Below are 15,105 nucleotides of genomic sequence, written 5' to 3'. Positions count from 1 at the left end.
CATCGCGGGGCCTCCCTGAGCCTGAGGGACGGGGATGGGGCTGAGAAGGTGGTGGACAGGCGGATGTGAAGCAGACGCTGAAGTGATGGTCTGGGCCCAGGGCCGGCTCTGTTGTGCCCTGGGAGTGTCCTGGAGTGTCCCCGTGCGGGTGTCGGGCCAGGCGTCTGGCCGGGCGTCGGGCCGCCCCCCCATCGAGTCCTGCTCCCGTCCGACCCTCTGCTCTCTCTCTCTTGCCCTGTCCTCACCCATCTCCACCCTGAGTTGCCGTTTGACCCTGGGTGGGCCCGGTGGGCCCCTCGTCCCGCAGACCAAGCCCTCCGCCAGCCGGGCCCGGAGGCAGCTGGGGTTGACGTGCTCGTGGAGGAGCGGGAATGAGCTTGTGGGTGGTGAGACTTTAGGGAGCGAAGTGCAGTTAGGACCCCCGGAGGAAACGGAAGAGACCAGACCCTGCCCGCTGCCGCGCCCACGCCCGGCTGCCCGCCCCTCCGCTCGGCTGGCACGGCCCGCCAGTCTGCTATGATGATGCCGCCTTGGTGTCCCCTCGTTCACATCTCTGCCTACGGAGAAGAGGGGTTCTTCCCTGCTTATACGTCAAGGGGACCCCGTGCCCGGGACAGCCCAGGGTTACCAGAAATCAAGCTGCAAGGCCGCAGGAATCACAGAGTGCGGGTGGCCGGGCGGGGCCTGCAGTCCAGACACATCCCAACCACACACACTTCACAGCTGGGAGCCGCCGGTCCCCTGCCCAGCACCCCGAGCATGGCTGCCTATCAGCTCTCCTGGATGGCCGAGAGCCGTCTGCGATCTGGTGTACCCAAAGCTGGACGCCCTGTCCCCTCCCCGCCAGCTCCCAGACCTGCTCCACCTGTGGCCCCTGCCTTCCTGTGGCTCACACAGATTTTCTTCTGAAAGTGTCGTGTGTTGACATTGTACACGTGGGTCAGCGATTCCTCCTGGTCGGTTTTGCAGGAAGCGCGGGGTGTGGCGTGGGGCGCGGCGTGGGGCGCGGCGTGGGGCGCGGGGCGCGTTGACTCCTCTTCCAGTGTCCCGGGTGCCATCGCTGGAAAGGCTCTTCTCTGGGGGTGCTGCCGTGCCCCCGGCTGCCCACGTGCTGCTGACGGTGCGTCTGCAGCCGCTAGAACTGAAAGTCTGTTCAGCTGAAAACAAACCTTTTCTTTACCTGAGTACCTTCGATGCTGACCTATCAACGACCCGCCGTCTTGGGGAATAGGACACGTCCGTCCGAGTCGGATGCCAACCTGAGCTTCTTGGTGCCTGGGCACCTCAGGGGTCTGTTTCTTCTTACTTGAAATCCAGTAACTTTATCAGAACACATTCTGGTGTTGGTGGTTGTGGATTAATTTTCCCAGATGCACGGTGTTTTTCGAGCCTTTTCCATTTGGGGAGCATTTCCCTGAATTTCAGCCCCTGCTGTTTGCTTCGCTTTTCCTGCTACGGGCGCGATGGGTCTCCTCCGCGTCGTCCCACGTGCCACCTCCTCCTTGGTCCTCTCCACCGCCTCCTGATTTTTTGAGTGGTTCACCTCGCGCCTTCTCTTCCCCTGAAGGGGTCCTGTGCTGCGCTCGCTCATGCCTGAGTCCCGGCCAGCTGAGCCTTCACTTCTAGATCACCCTGGTCGATAACTCTCTCCTGAGCTCTGGCACCTCACTTCTGAGTCCTCACGGTCCCACCGCTGGCCTCGAGTCTCCCCGGGGCACCGTGAATTCCCGCACGGCAGCCCCCGCCCCGCCGCGGCCCCCGCCCCGCCGCGGCCCCTCTCTCATGCCTTTTATTCTGCTCCTTAGTCTCTTTTGTCTAATAACTTGTGATTTGTTCGATTTCGGTCTCTTTCTGCGTCTCATCGTTATGCGCAGTTTCTTCTGAACTTTTGGAAGGAGGCCCAGGTTTGCAGCCTTGTCTCCTCGCTGGCTCTCGAGCGCCCTCTTCAGGGCATGTGTGGGAAGTGCTGGAAAACAAGGTCTCCGATTCGCTGGGCTCCGCCTGCTGTGCCCCCCACAGGTGATGGGCCAGCCTGGGCGCCCCACTGAGGGGTTTCCAGGATGTGGGGCTTCTGCGCTAAAACCCAGGGCCACCCCACATTCGTGGAATCACGCTCCGCGTATTGACCTACATTTTGCTTTTACATGTTGCCCCCAACTTTATAATTTTTATAATTGACCCATGTTGGCACATCTAAGGGTTCGATTTGAATGTGTTATATTTGAGGACTTGTGAATCATCAGAATCAGTGCTCAGCAAAGAATCTCTGCTTCGGATTCATAGGAAGAAGTTTGGACAGCAATATAATCTAGACTTCTTTTTCAAGAATTAGGATAAGAGCATAGCAAGTCAAACCCAAAGCAAATAGAAGACGGACTAACGAGTGGAAATCAGCAAAGCGGAAATCGAATATTCAGCAGAGAAAAACGACAAAGCTAAAAGTCCTTTCTGTAAAAAGTAGTAAATTCATCACTCCTAGCAAAACCGATCAAGATCAAAAGAGACACATCACAATCATCAGCGTCGGGAACGAGAGGCATCCGTGCAGGTCCTGCGAACAGCGAGAGGCTCATCAGGGAATGACGTGAGCAACTTTACCCCAGTAAATGTGACGATTTGGATGGAACGGACAAATTCCTCGAAAAACACAACTTACCAAGGCTGACACGAGAAAAACGAAATCTGAAGAGTCTGATAGCTTTTAAGGAAATCAGGTCCAAAGTTTAAAAGCTTCCCACAACAATGACTACCACGTTAATAAAATATTCCATTCGAAACCCTTAAAAAACGAAAATCCCCACAGCGAAACATGAAGATGGCTTCACCGATGAGGTCTTCCAGACATTTAAAGAAAAACGTAATGCGGATCTTACACAAATTTCCCAAAGAACAGGAGAAGAAAGGCCTGGAAGCCATCAGCAGGTGAGGGGCGGTGACGCTGGGGACGCGGAAAGGTCAGAGCCGGGCCCTGGGAGGCGAGGACGGCCAGTGGCCACACTCCCCGGAGCCCGCGGCCCTCAGCCGTGAGCCGCCTGCCTGCACAGGAGGTGTGCTGACGCTGACGAGACGCGAGGTCAGGCGCTTCGCCTCTGAAGCGACACGAGGGAGAAGTCTTCAGCCAGTGGTTCGTGGGGGAAAGGAACATTTTAAAGCACGTGCTGAGTCGAAAGCATGTTATCAGCAGACACGGCGTCGCCACGTGTGCCGAGGTGGCCGGGGGCGCTCGGCCCAGCCCAGTCTCCAGTCACCGCGACAGCAGCGCGGGCGAGTCTCAGCTGGGCCCGGGCAGCAGCCACCCGCCGGGGATGGGGCTTCGGTTGACGGAGGACCAGCGTGAGCTGCCAGAGGCGGGGTGTCCGCAGTGGCGCCAGAAGACATGCTGCCACGTGGGTGTGGGGCGTAGACAGGAAAGGGCTTGCCAGGCTTGAGTGACACTGAGGAGCAGAGCTCCGTCGCCCCCATTCCTGCGTCCCCTGGAACGAAGCCCCTGGCCGCGCAGCCAAAGTCACGTCTCTCAGGGGCCTGCGCCAGCTGAGGAGCAACGGCTCCAGGCGCCTTCCCGAAAATGACGACCGTTTACGTGTCGTGACTGTTAGGTGTCAACTCTGCTTTTCAGTTTACCGAGTCCTAACAGTAACTTCCACGACAGCTCGACCCAGAAGGAACTTTTTTAACAGTTGGAGCCTGTGGTCCCAGGACGTGAAAATACGCACCGGAATATTTCGATGCGTGAACACGTTTTCGTCATAGGCCAGTGTGATAGGGCAATCGGCATCATCCTTCGAGATGTTAAAATATGTGCAACGAGGACATAGTTGGATGGGAAGAGTGCACTGGAAATAGAGTTCGAAGGAAACGTGGGCTGTAAATTTTCAGGGCTTGAAGCACCAGGCGTCTGTTCGTTCTGCCGGTGACAGCAGGAATGAACTTGCTACGGCGTATGGGTTCCTGTGCTTATAAAGAGCAATTTATCAGTTTTATTATTTTAAATGTCAGTAAACATTAAGCAGATAAGCCAGAAATTACCTCCTTAGCAACCGCTTGACCTTGTGATTAAAATTTTAACTATCCACTTACGGTGTGCACAGAGAGACACAGTAGTTTCAAAAGTCATTAAAATTCATTAACGGAGTAGTGAGCAAAACCTGTGACAGCTGCCGTCGTCATCGCCGTGGGCACGAGGCGCTCCGCCGGGGGGTGGGGGGCTGCCCGTCCCCCTCAGAGGCCACCTTGCCGGGCTGCAGCCAGGTGCCCCAGGCCGAACCTGCCCGTGCTGGTCGCTTCCAGGTGCTTCAAGCTGACGTGCCGGGCCGTGGGCGTCCACCCGCCCCTGGAGCTGTCCCATTACCAGATCAAGTTTGCGGCCACCTCCTTGTATGACATGTCCGTGGCCACCCTGTACGTCATCAACTCTCACCTGAGCATGAACTCGCTGACCCACGCTGTGCCCCGCATCGGCTCAGAGGACACCTGCCCCGTGGGGCCCACCTCTTTCGAGTTCCTGCTGCCCCCGGACTCGCCCATCACCATCTCGCCCTTGGTGGGGACGGTGTTACCGGGAAAGGTGGGTCTGGGCCCCATGGGTGGGCTGGGGCGGGGCGCCACAGCCTGGCTCTGCCCTTCCTTCACTATAGCAGATGTGGGGGTCAACTGTGTCCCTCAGGACACCCAGGCAGGCGAGGGGGCCTCTGTGGCCAGTGAGCATGGCCTGGGGAAGAGGCCAGCCGCGGAGGCAGCGGCAACGCAGGCACCGGGCCGGGCTGGGACGGTTCGGCTGGCGGGAGGGCTTGCAGCCCGTGGACCTCACGGCAGGCGGGCACAGAGGCCCGGTCACCAGGAGCGCAGGGAGTCTGTCCACTGGATTGGTCCCAGTTTCCCCCGCCTCTGCTCTTCCTAATAAAGCAGAAGGAGCCCAGGCCTGGAGACCACCCTCTCGGCCGGCCCCCCAGGCCGTCGGGGCCTCTCTGAGCGTAATTCTTCACCTTCAGAAATTGGGGGTGACAGCCATTGTGAGGCCTGTTGAGAGAACTAAGCGAGAGGGGCACTTGGAGGTGCTGGGGGTGCCCAGACCCCATGGGGTTTCAAGAAGTGTGTTACTTAAAACACACTTCACTAAATGTAGCAAACGCTGCTTAAGTGATTGTCTCCGAAGGACTTCTGTGTTCCCCCTCCTCCCCCTCCTTCATCCCCTCCCTCACCCCCCCCCCCCGACAACCACCCAGTCCACCTGTTGTGATCCGAGCACCTTTGCTGTACTGGGCACTGGGAGAGCCCGGTGGGCAGCCCTCTGTGGGCTCTGGGCCTCCCCATGGGACAGGCTGCAACGTAAAGGTCCTTCGGGAACTGCTGAGCTGGCCCTGGGGACAGGTTAGGGTGCAGGCACTCGCCCCCAAATTTCAGCATCTGAAAATGTGTGAAGTTTTCTTTCTCACCGGTGTCTCCTGGGCAGTGGGTGGGGTCCTGGTCCAGCCAGGGCCTCCATCCCCAGACCCTCCACCCCGCTGGGGAGAGTAGGCTTAGTAATCACGCGCCACAGCCCACCCCAGCTTCTGGGGCAGAGGGAGTGGTCAGGGAGGCCTTCCTGGAAGGGGCATGCCAAACTGAAATCCCTAAGAAAGATGGGGGCTCGCACCAGGAGTGTCGGCACGACCCCTGCGGTCCCAGGAGCCGTGCGCAGGCACCAGTAGGGCCAGCTCTGCCCTCCGGCCCTGTCCCCACAGAGGTGCCTGGTCCAGGTGGCCTTCCATCCTGTGCTGCCCAGCGAGCTGATCTACCAGCAAGTCTTCCAGGCCCTGACGAAAGGCTCAGAGAGCAAATCGGTTGGTGGGGGGCGCTGCGAGGGGGCCCGCGGTAGTGGGGGGACAAACACTGTCAGCCCCTGAGGGCCACAGGCCCAGGCAGCCTGCCAGGAGCTGGTTTTGAGAGGTTAAACTTTTTCTTGGCAAGGCCCCAGGGGGGTCTCGGGAGTGGGGCTGGCCCCTCTCCCTGGCTCGCAGGCAGAACTTCTACCTCCTGAGCGAAATGAGGAGGGAGGGCAGATCCGCCGGCAAAGCAGCCCGCGCTTCTTAGCCTCCAACCTGGAGGCGGAGCAGCCATTGGCCCGCAGGGGCCGCGTCCGGCCCAGGGGGGACCCCGGAGGGTCAGGCTGCCCCGCAGCCCGGAGCCGGTGGGCTTCTGCCGGGAGGGCGTCCTTCCAGACCGCACCGGGACCCCACGCGCTTCTCCGCCCCCCGGGGTTTCGTCTTGAGTGCCCTCCTGGAGCATGCGCCGGAGGAAGACGCACGCCCCTCCCCCTGTCCTGGCCCGCTCTGCTCTTTGGCCTCTTCGTGCCTCAGTTTCCCTGTTGATGAAGGCAGACACTGCAGTTGGGGCTCAGCCCCACGGGGACTCTGCACTGGGCCCTGGGTCTCCCTGGACACTCGTCTTCGTTGCTGCCCCGCAAACCCATGCCCCGGGGGTTCCTGCGCTGGGCAGCATGGCGCCTGCCTACCCGGCCAAGCAAGGCCCTGGGGCAGCTGCACAGCCAGCCTCCGCCACGCAGGCCCGCAGGGACACAGCCACCCAGAGGAAGGACCTGAGGAAACAGTCCCTGTCCACTTTGCGGCTGCAGAACCGAGACAGAATGTCCCAGACCTCCACCTCCGACGGCCAGGAGCTGCAGGAGCAGGACCTCACGTCCAGGTGCGCCCGAGAGCAGGGTGCCCCGCCCCTTCCCTCCAGGCCCTGTGATGGGGGCCCGCCCTGTCCCCACGGAGGCCGCGGGCACAGAGCGCAGCACAGAGCTGCTTCGAGCCAGTGGCTGGAAGTCCAGGCCTGGGCCGGCCTCAGATACAGCTGGATCCAGGGGCTGCCGGTGGGGCCCTCCGCACCTGGCCATGAGCCCAGCCCATTCCCCTGGGGCCCGTGTCCCCTGAGCAGCCTCACTCCGGGGCTGGGGAGACGCCGCTGCCTTGACTCCCACATCCCCAGCCCCGCAGCCCCAGCCCACTTGGGTGCAAATGAGGCCCTGGGATGTGGGGCAGGCCCCCACAGGAATCAGGGAAGCGGGTGGGAAAGCCAGCTGTGCAGACAAAACGGACAGCCACAGCTGGGGCCCAGCATGCCCCGCCCCTCATCCCTCTGACCCAGGGCCGGGGAGAGGAGGTGTGGCCTTGCAGAGGGGTCTATGGAGGGTGGGGTGGGGCCTCCCAGGCTGCTGGGGTACACGGTGGGGGCACAGGCGTGAGAGCACTCTGCCCGACTCATTCCAGCTCCGAGGAGTACCAGGTTGCCCAGGCCGCCCTGGCCAGAACCTTCCCAGGGAAGTTCAACAAGTTTGTGGTCCCCTGTGTCATTGCCAGTGGCGACATCCAAGACAGGAAGGGGGCAGAGCCCCTAAGCTTCAGGTGCGGCGCTCTGCCTAGGGTGGGTCACGGGCAGCCAGAAAGTCACTGTCCCTCTCCTGCTACCAACCCTCCTGGGGCCCAGGGGCAGGGGCGCAGTGGCTGGGTGGGCGGGGACCAGGCCTAGGGGGCAGAGACCGAGTGCCATCAGCACGCCCTGCCTACCCTCAGTCCCCACAACACCCTGTACCTGGAGCTGTGGTGTCCAGCGGTGGCACCATCCATCATAGTGACGTCTAACAAAGGCAAGACCATCTCTGACTTCGGGGACGTCGCTGTAGGTGAGCCCTGCTTGGGCCCAGCCCCCCACCCACGGGGACCCCAGCCCCCACGTCCCAACCAGCCTGGGGCAGGGACTGACACCCCCGACCCGTCCAGGACACTGCGGCATAAAGAAGGTCTCCGTCCAGAACGTCTCCGCCGAGGACCTGGCCGTATCCTCGTCTGCAGGCAGCCTGGGTGGCCTGCAGGGGTGGGACTGGGGGCTGGCCAGGGGCCACAGCCCCACCCTTGCCACGTCTCCTTGACAATGAGCCTTCAGGTGGACTTCTCCGTGCTGAACCCCAATGGCCCCTTTGTCCTGCTGAACCCCATCAGCAGGCTGCCTGCGGGAGAGACGCAGGTCCTGACGATATCTTTCTCTCCGCGGGAGAGCATGCTGGTGAGTGACAAGCCCACCCTGTGCCACACTGCGCCTGGGACCCTGGGACCCCACGCTCCTCGGTGCAGGCACTCAGGCCCGACGCAGACCCGGCTGGGCCCGGGCGCAGTCTCAGCTCCAGCTTTCTGGGACCCGGCCGCTGCCAAGACACAGCTCGCGCGCGTGCCTCTGACAGATGTGTGCTCCAGGCTGAGACACGGTCTCCACAGGCCCAGGAAACACTGGACATCATCACCAAGAGAGGCACACTCTCCCTGACCCTCCTAGGCGTTGGGGTGGCTTCCATGATCACGTGCTCCATTGAAGGGGACGTCCTCAACATGGGTTACGTGATTGCCAGAGAATCTGTCTCTTCCAGTTTCAAGGTGAAGCATGCCACAGGGCCCAGGAGCCTGCCCAGCCTGCTGGGAAGGGTTTCTGCTCTGGGAGGGGTCGGGGAGCCCTCCCAGCAGCTGCCACCTCTGCTGCCCTCTGCAACAGAGGGAAGGCTGAGGAGGCCCCTCCCTCCACCTCAGGCCTCCCAGGGGCCCTGGTCCTCCTGCCTCAGGGCCTTTGCATGGCCCTCCCATCGGGCCGGGGAGAAGCTCCCCACAGGCACCATTTGTGGAGGGCGTAGTTTGCAGGAGTTTGCAGACTCTGGGCGAGGTCACACTGCCCTGTGGACTGCCACTCCCATGCAGGAAGGCGGGCCTGGCTCCCAGCGCCCCCTCGCGTCTGGGGGGCACAGGCGCCTGGGATCCAGCCTTCCACAGGACACCTGCCGCCTAGCTTGGCTGAGGTTGGGGCCTGGATGCAGACCAGGGCTGCTGGGAGGTGTTTTATGGAGGAGCGGGGCTCTCAGGAGCAGCCAGCGAAGGGCAGGGAAGAAAGCCAGGGAGGATGTTGCTGGTTCGGCCGAAGGCCGCGTGGCTTTAGGGGTTGTTCTGGAAGACTGAGGCCCCAACGAGCTGCCTTTGGAGGCTGGGCAGCTCGGGCTGGGTGCGCCAGCCTGGAAGGGGGCGTGGGCAGCCCGGACACTGGCGTCGGGACCGCTGGAGACGGCCGGCGAGCCGCGGCGGGCAGGGGGCTGACGCAAGGGGCTGACGCTCGCTGGGTGCCCGCAGCTGCAGAACAACTCCTCGCTGCCCATCAAGTTCTCCATGCGGCTGGACAGCCTCTCCCGCACCCGGAGCAAGGACCAGCAGCAGCTGCCACAGTTCCTCACCTCGCCCGCCCAGAGGACGGAAGTCGTGGGTGAGCCGCGGGGTGGGGGGCGACTGCAGCAGAGGGAGGGGTCTCAGGACCGCGGGGTACGGGAGGCTGGGAGGAGGACGATGCAGGAAGGGCCAGAGGAGCTGGGCGTGGGGCCCGACGGGAAGTCGAGGGGGCTTGGGGGGCGGGGCGCTGTGGGCCGGGGGAGAACAGCCAGCAGCAGCGGGCGGAGGGCCGGAGGGGGCGGGGCATGGGGGCGGGGCGCTGGGCCGGGGAGGAGCGGGCGGCGGGAGAGGGCGCAGGGACCGCCTCGCCCCTCCCGCAGGCACGCAGAACCACAACGGCCAGAGCGTGTTCAGCGTGGTCCCGGTGGAGGGCGTCATGGACCCTGGCGCCACGCAGGACTTCACCGTGACGTTCAGCCCGGACCACGAGAGCCTGTACTTCTCCGACCGGCTGCAGGTGGTGCTCTTCAAGAAGGTGCGGCCTCGCCCGTCCCCCCACCTCCCCGCCCTGCCCCCCTGGGGAGGCCCGCACCGTGAGGCTCCTCGCCGGGTGGAGGGTTGTCGAGACCTGCGTCCCGCGTCCCCCGTCCCACGGGCCATCCCCCAGCCCTGCTGCTCCCGGAGTCCCAGTGCAGGGTGGCCGGGCGAGGCTGCTCTGCTCCTTGTCGCAGAAACTCTCCCAGCAGATCCTCCTGAAGGGCGCCGCCCGCGAGCACATGATGTTTGTGGAGGGCGGAGACCCCCTGGACGTGCCCGTGGAGTCCCTGACAGTGATCCCCTCCAGCGACTCCGAGCGCAGAGAGGGTGAGCAGAGGGGGGGTATGTGAGGGGGACATTCCTCTTCCATCATCCTGGGGGTGGGGCACACTAATGAGGAGACTGGCCAGCTCCCCTCAAGTCCCTCATGCCCAGTAGCTGCACCCTCCCAACCTCCCTCCCCACCCCCCCCCCACCCCAGCCAGTACTTCCCTCCCCAGAAATGGAGGAGCTGAAGCCCATCCTGGTGACCCTGGACTACCTTCAGCTAGACACTGACACACCGGCCCCACCTGCCACTCGTGAGCTGCAGGTGGGCTGTATCCGGACTACCCAGCTGTCCACAAAGAAGGTGACCACAGCACTGGCCCTGCCTGGGCAGCCCCAGCCCTGCCTAGCCTTGCCCCGCTAGGTGTGGGGAGGGGCCGGGGGCCAGCCCTGGCCCCACTGTCTCCAGCACAGCCCTCCCACCAGCAGGTGCCACGCCCACAGACGGTCGAGTTCAGCCTGGACAACGTGGCGAACTTGCAGCACCACGGGTTCACGGTCGAGCCCTCCAAGGGCTTCGTGGAGCGCGGCCAGACCAAGACCATCAGCATCTCCTGGATGCCGCCGGATGACTTTGATGTAGGTGCCGGAGGGCGAGGCCACAGGGTGAGCTGGGCAATGCAGCAGCTAGACAGCAGCGCTGCCGGGTGCCGTGCCCGGTGGCTGAGTGCCCCCCGCCTCCCATTCCAGCCGGACCACCCTCTCACGGTGTCAGCCCTGCTGCAGCTCAAGGGCGATGTGAAGGAGACCTACAAGGTCTTCTTTGTGGCCCAGGTGGTGACCGGCCTCTGAAGCCACAGGAGTCTCCTGCATACCCTCAAAGCCCTCCCCCAATCCTTGGGCCAGGCCGAGCCTCCCAGGGGCCTGGGCCTGGGCAGCCCTCTGCAGGGACACATGGCCGGGGCACCCCAGCCCCACAGGCACGGATGCTTCCTGCTGCCTTGGACTTCGTGACCCCACGGCCCGGAGCTCCCTTGCCTGGGCCCCACACCCAGAACCAGCAGCTAGGCCAGTCCCGCCCACAACCTGCCCCAGCCTGAGCCCCTCGGAGCCCCCACCCCCACCAGCACCTGCTGTCCCCACGGGTCTGTCAATAAACTCTGTGCGCCTCTGTATACAGGTCTGCAGTATGGGCGACAGCGACCGATTCACTTGGGCGAGCACAGAGTGACTGACTAGTGGGAGGGTGCTGGGTGCACAGCTGGAGGGCCAACCGGCCCAGACCCAGAGCCCCAGGGAGGAGGGGGAAGGGGGCAGGAGGTGACAAACCCAGGGTGCCCCTCCCAACTTCCAAGATCCCTGATGGTCGACCCCAAGCGAGGAGTGTGCACATGTCCGGGACACACCCCTGCTGGGTCCTCCCTCGCAGCCCAGTCAAGGGCCCAGGGTGAGGCCAGTGCGTGGGTTTGGCTCCACATTTTGGAACTGAGTCCAGGCTCAGCCTTTGGTCTCAGCTAGCCCTTCGAGATGGACGCGCCCCACCCTGGCCCATGAGACGCTGCCAGGAGCCCAGAATGGTGCCTGCTCCTCGGCCCCTGCCTTCCAAAGAGTGGCTGGTGGGACACTGTCCCGCAGAGCCCACCCAGCCTGGCGCCCCTGTGCACAGCCCAGCGTGCCCACCCACCCCAGCCCCATGCCAGCCACTGACAGGAGTGGACAGCGTGGTACAGCCTCTCCCGGACACAGGCTTCAGGACCCCGGCCTGGAGCCACTTGCCCTCATTCATTTCTCAGGGCCCTTGGGCCTAGAAGCCTGCCATCTCTCTACCCTTGAGCTGGTGACAGTGACCCTAGAGAGGCACGTTGCAGGACTTCCGTCTGGTGGGCAGATCCAGGTTCCCTCATGGAGGCTGACCAGCCAGAGCCCAAGTCGCTGCCTCCCCGGGTGAGAGGAGAAGGCAGGGTCTTGCAGCCCGGGCTGGGCCAGGCCACAGGGGAGGGTCTCCCTGCAGGGCATAGGGCATATTCCTGAGTCCTCCTAAGGCAGCCAGCAGGAGGGCCAGGCCCTGCCAGGGGACCCTGGCACTCACTGGCCCAAACTCCTGCAGGTTGGCTAGACAGCTGCCCATCCTCCCCTCTCACACTCCCAAGCTGGGCCTGGAAGGCGGTGGAGGCAGGAGGGAGGAAACAGCCTGGCTGGAGGGGTCCTGGGGGCCACATCACAGGCCAGAGGTACAGGACAGCTTCAGGACAGAGCCCCAGCAGGGGTCAGAGATCAAGGAGCAGGTATTGGGCAGATCCAGGAACGAGGGAGCCAAGCCAAGTAGGCCCTGCCCTCAGGGGGGTGAGGTGGCTTCTCTTCCAGTGGGGGAGATGCGAGAAAAAAGGGGCAGGGTAGCTGCTCCCCCACCCTCCCTGGGCAAGGCGGACCACCCTGCACGTTCCCACGCTGACTCTCTCCCTTCGCCTGATCACCAAGTGGCAGAGCACAGGGCAGTGAGCCTAACAGGGCACCTAGGGGTGAGGGCACCAGGGTTTTCTGCCAAAAGAAAGGGCCCCAGCCTTCCCCCGGCAGAATGGACACCCCGCATTCTGGGCCTACAGGGGTGTCTCTGGGCTCTGTGCCTACCAGGCCCAGAGATTACGGAGGCCACATTCCCCAGGCTGAGCTCCTGGAAGATGGTCTGCCCCCAGGACGCTGCAAGGGCCCGGGCCGAGCCCATTCCCGGTGGGCTGGCCCCAGGCCGGCCCCGGACAGCGTTCGCGCCTGCCGTTTGCGAACACGCACAAATAAAGGTCGTTTAACAGCGCTAGGGACGCGCCAGGGGCTCCGCTGTCTCAGCCCTTTACCTCGAGCACCGCGGTGTGGACCAGGTTTGGTCACAGATGTCCCTGGTCGCCACTCTCCCAGAGGGCACCCGGGTCCACATCGAGCCCGACTTCAAGACAGGCTAGGGACTCCGCGCCTGGGCCCAGGACGAGACCGCCCCCAACCCCAAGACGCTAGGGGACCGGCCTGGCGGGGAAGCGGGTGGTCACAGGGCGGGGCTTCGGAGGCCCGCGCCGCAGGAGCCGGGCTTCCAGTGGACAGGGGCTCGCGGGGGCAGCACCTTGGGGCGGGGGCGGAGCCAGTGGTGAGGGCGGCCTCTAAAGGACGCGGCGATCATTGGGTGGAGGCTTGGGGGCGGGGCTCGGGGCGGGCCTACAGGTCTCCGGGACCGGGTTTGCGCTGGGCCGGGCCTCCATAAAGCGGCGGGGCCGCCGAGGTAGCGCTGCGGGTCCTTGTCGAGCATGTCTGCGGGGCCATCGGCCTCCCGCGGGCTCCTGCAGCTGCTGCTGCCGCTCCTGCTGCTGCCGCAGGTGGGTCGCCGGGCGCTCGGCTCGGGCTCCGCAGGGCGGGTCTGCGCTCTGTGCGTCCCGGCCCGAACGCACCCCTGTACTCACAGGTGGCGCTGGGATTCGCGGACGGCAGCTGCGACCCCTCCGACCAGTAAGTCAGGGGCCAGGGGAGAGGGAGCCTGGCCCCGCCCTGCGGGGAAGAGAGGGCGGGGCGGTCGGCCGGACTCTGCCCCGCTTGCTCCAGGTGCCGCTGTCCCCGCAGGTGCCCTCCCCAGGCCCGTTGGAGCAGCCTGTGGCACGTGGGGTAAGTGGAGGCCGCGGCGCCGGGTCCGACGGTCCTCCCTGGGGCCAAGCCCATCAGATCCTGCCCCCTCCTCCCCCTTAACCCACTACCCCTCAACCCTGCTGTACCGCCAAGGAGTCACCAGCAGTGTCCCCTTCCCCGCGGGAAGGCGCTGGGGCCCTCAGCAGCATTCTGGCCCCAGCAGCAGGAGCGGTCTCCCCTGTGGGTCCTGCCCCAGCCCCGCACAGCTCCGGGCACCCCTGGCTCTTGGCAGGGCTTCCCTCCCGAGGTGCCGGCCCACCTCTCACTCCCCCTTCCTCTCTCCTGAGGGAGTCCCCTGCGAACATGGCCGTTGGTCTGGGAATAGGAGTGTGAAGTCAGCCCAGGACAGGGTGTCCTGGGAGTGAGCCCAAGGCCACTTGTGGCCAGCGCTGGAGAGACAGCCAGGACGGGCCCAGCAGCAGGAGGCCTGGGTGGGACAGCTGCTCAGGCCCAGCTCTGGCCAGGAAGAAGGCCTCCGGCCTGGAAAGACATCGTCCGGTTTTCTTTTATCCTGTCGATTTTCCTGCCTTGCGTGGCTGGGCCATAAGTACCCCCGGGAACAGGTCCCTAGTGGACCGGGGGTCAGCCCAGTGGTAGGGTCCTGCTCCTCTGTGCCCAGGCTTATCCTGCTGGCCGTCCTTTTGCTGCTGTTGTGTGGGGTCACGGCCAGTTGTGTCCGGTTCTGCTGCCTCCGGAAGCGGGCACACACCCAGCCACACCTGCCATCGGCACCTCAGCTTTGCGACTTGACCATCGTCCCTGTGGACAGTGACAGCCCTGCACACAGCACTGTGACTTGTGAGTGCACAGCTGGCTTGGTGGCCTCCCTGCCTGCAAGCGTGTTGGGGGCGGGTGAGGGCCAGGCCCATGCCCACAAACACACTCTGGTCCCCTGCAGCCTGCAGCTCCGTGCAGCACCTGGCCGGCATGCGGCTGCCCTTGCCCTTTGTGGGGCTGGACCTTGACTCCGTGACCCCTCCTGCCTACAGCCTCTGCGCCCCTGAGCTGCCGCCCTCCTATGACGAGGCTGTCAAGATGGCCAAACCCAGACAGAAAGAGCCACCCCCCTCTCAATAGTCTAGTCCCCTTGTGGGGCCTCAGGCTTAGAGACCCCTCCTGGACCCATCGCCGCCAGCTGCAGCCCCGGTGCCCCTCGGAGGGGGTGCATAGGCTCTCCTGAGCTCCCGAGGCCACCGGCCACCTCGTTCGTGCTCACAGACTCCCCAGTCCACCCTCACCATCCTTCCCCCTGGGAAGACCAGACGTCCAGCACATTGCTGCAGCCCTGGCCTCGTTGCTATGTAACGCCAGGCAGCCGAACCGGCAGGCCCTGTGTTGGCCACATACACACATGCGCGTGCACGCGCACACACACACACACACACGCACACACGCACACACACACACAGGCCGCTACATTCAGCCCCAGTCCCTAGCCCAGCCCAGCAGGCCCTCAGCC

General features: G+C 64.0%; 2 protein-coding genes and 1 long non-coding RNA gene across 7 annotated transcripts in view; 2 read left to right on the top strand and 1 right to left on the bottom strand.

The window, feature by feature from the left end:
• The window catches only part of CFAP74 (cilia and flagella associated protein 74), a 49,087-nt gene extending 37,929 nt beyond the window's left edge, over positions 1–11,158 (top strand). The window contains exons 26-39 of the mRNA XM_039876893.1: positions 4,288–4,564; positions 5,721–5,819; positions 6,542–6,681; positions 7,251–7,385; positions 7,554–7,663; positions 7,761–7,816; positions 7,924–8,043; positions 8,253–8,408; positions 9,147–9,276; positions 9,560–9,714; positions 9,911–10,043; positions 10,217–10,347; positions 10,470–10,622; positions 10,734–11,158. Of these exons, the coding sequence (XP_039732827.1) occupies positions 4,288–4,564; positions 5,721–5,819; positions 6,542–6,681; positions 7,251–7,385; positions 7,554–7,663; positions 7,761–7,816; positions 7,924–8,043; positions 8,253–8,408; positions 9,147–9,276; positions 9,560–9,714; positions 9,911–10,043; positions 10,217–10,347; positions 10,470–10,622; positions 10,734–10,835 (1,897 nt within the window). The 3' untranslated portion in view covers positions 10,836–11,158. The remainder of the gene's footprint in view (positions 1–4,287; positions 4,565–5,720; positions 5,820–6,541; positions 6,682–7,250; positions 7,386–7,553; positions 7,664–7,760; positions 7,817–7,923; positions 8,044–8,252; positions 8,409–9,146; positions 9,277–9,559; positions 9,715–9,910; positions 10,044–10,216; positions 10,348–10,469; positions 10,623–10,733) is intronic.
• LOC120614114 (uncharacterized) lies at positions 4,042–9,405 on the bottom strand. Of its 2 annotated transcripts, XR_005655861.1 has the most exons (5): positions 9,248–9,405; positions 8,303–8,444; positions 7,573–7,987; positions 5,246–5,403; positions 4,042–5,028 (listed from the first exon to the last, which is right to left on the bottom strand). It is a non-coding gene; the product is annotated as an uncharacterized LOC120614114 (long non-coding RNA). The 2 variants fall into 2 exon arrangements; XR_005655862.1 differs by having other exon boundaries at positions 4,042–4,893; positions 7,573–8,444.
• Positions 11,159–13,191: 2,033 nt separating the features above from the next.
• On the top strand, positions 13,192–15,099 carry TMEM52 (transmembrane protein 52). 4 transcript variants are annotated; one of them, XM_039876921.1, is made up of 5 exons: positions 13,192–13,342; positions 13,429–13,472; positions 13,566–13,625; positions 14,266–14,444; positions 14,636–15,099. In XM_039876921.1, the coding sequence occupies exons 1-5, from the start codon at positions 13,274–13,276 to the stop codon at positions 14,824–14,826; spliced, it is 543 nt and encodes a 180-aa protein (XP_039732855.1). In that variant the 5' UTR covers positions 13,192–13,273; the 3' UTR covers positions 14,827–15,099. The 4 variants fall into 4 exon arrangements, with proteins under 4 accessions (XP_039732855.1, XP_039732857.1, XP_039732856.1 ...); XM_039876923.1 differs by having other exon boundaries at positions 13,193–13,342; positions 13,584–13,625; XM_039876922.1 differs by having other exon boundaries at positions 13,197–13,342; positions 14,545–15,099.
• Positions 15,100–15,105: the final 6 nt, after the last annotated feature.

This window comes from Pteropus medius, unplaced genomic scaffold (genome assembly GCF_902729225.1).
Source record: "Pteropus medius unplaced genomic scaffold, Ma_sr-lr_union100, whole genome shotgun sequence".
Lineage (NCBI taxonomy): Eukaryota > Metazoa > Chordata > Mammalia > Chiroptera > Pteropodidae > Pteropus > Pteropus medius.
This window is presented reverse-complemented; position numbering and strand designations above follow the sequence as displayed.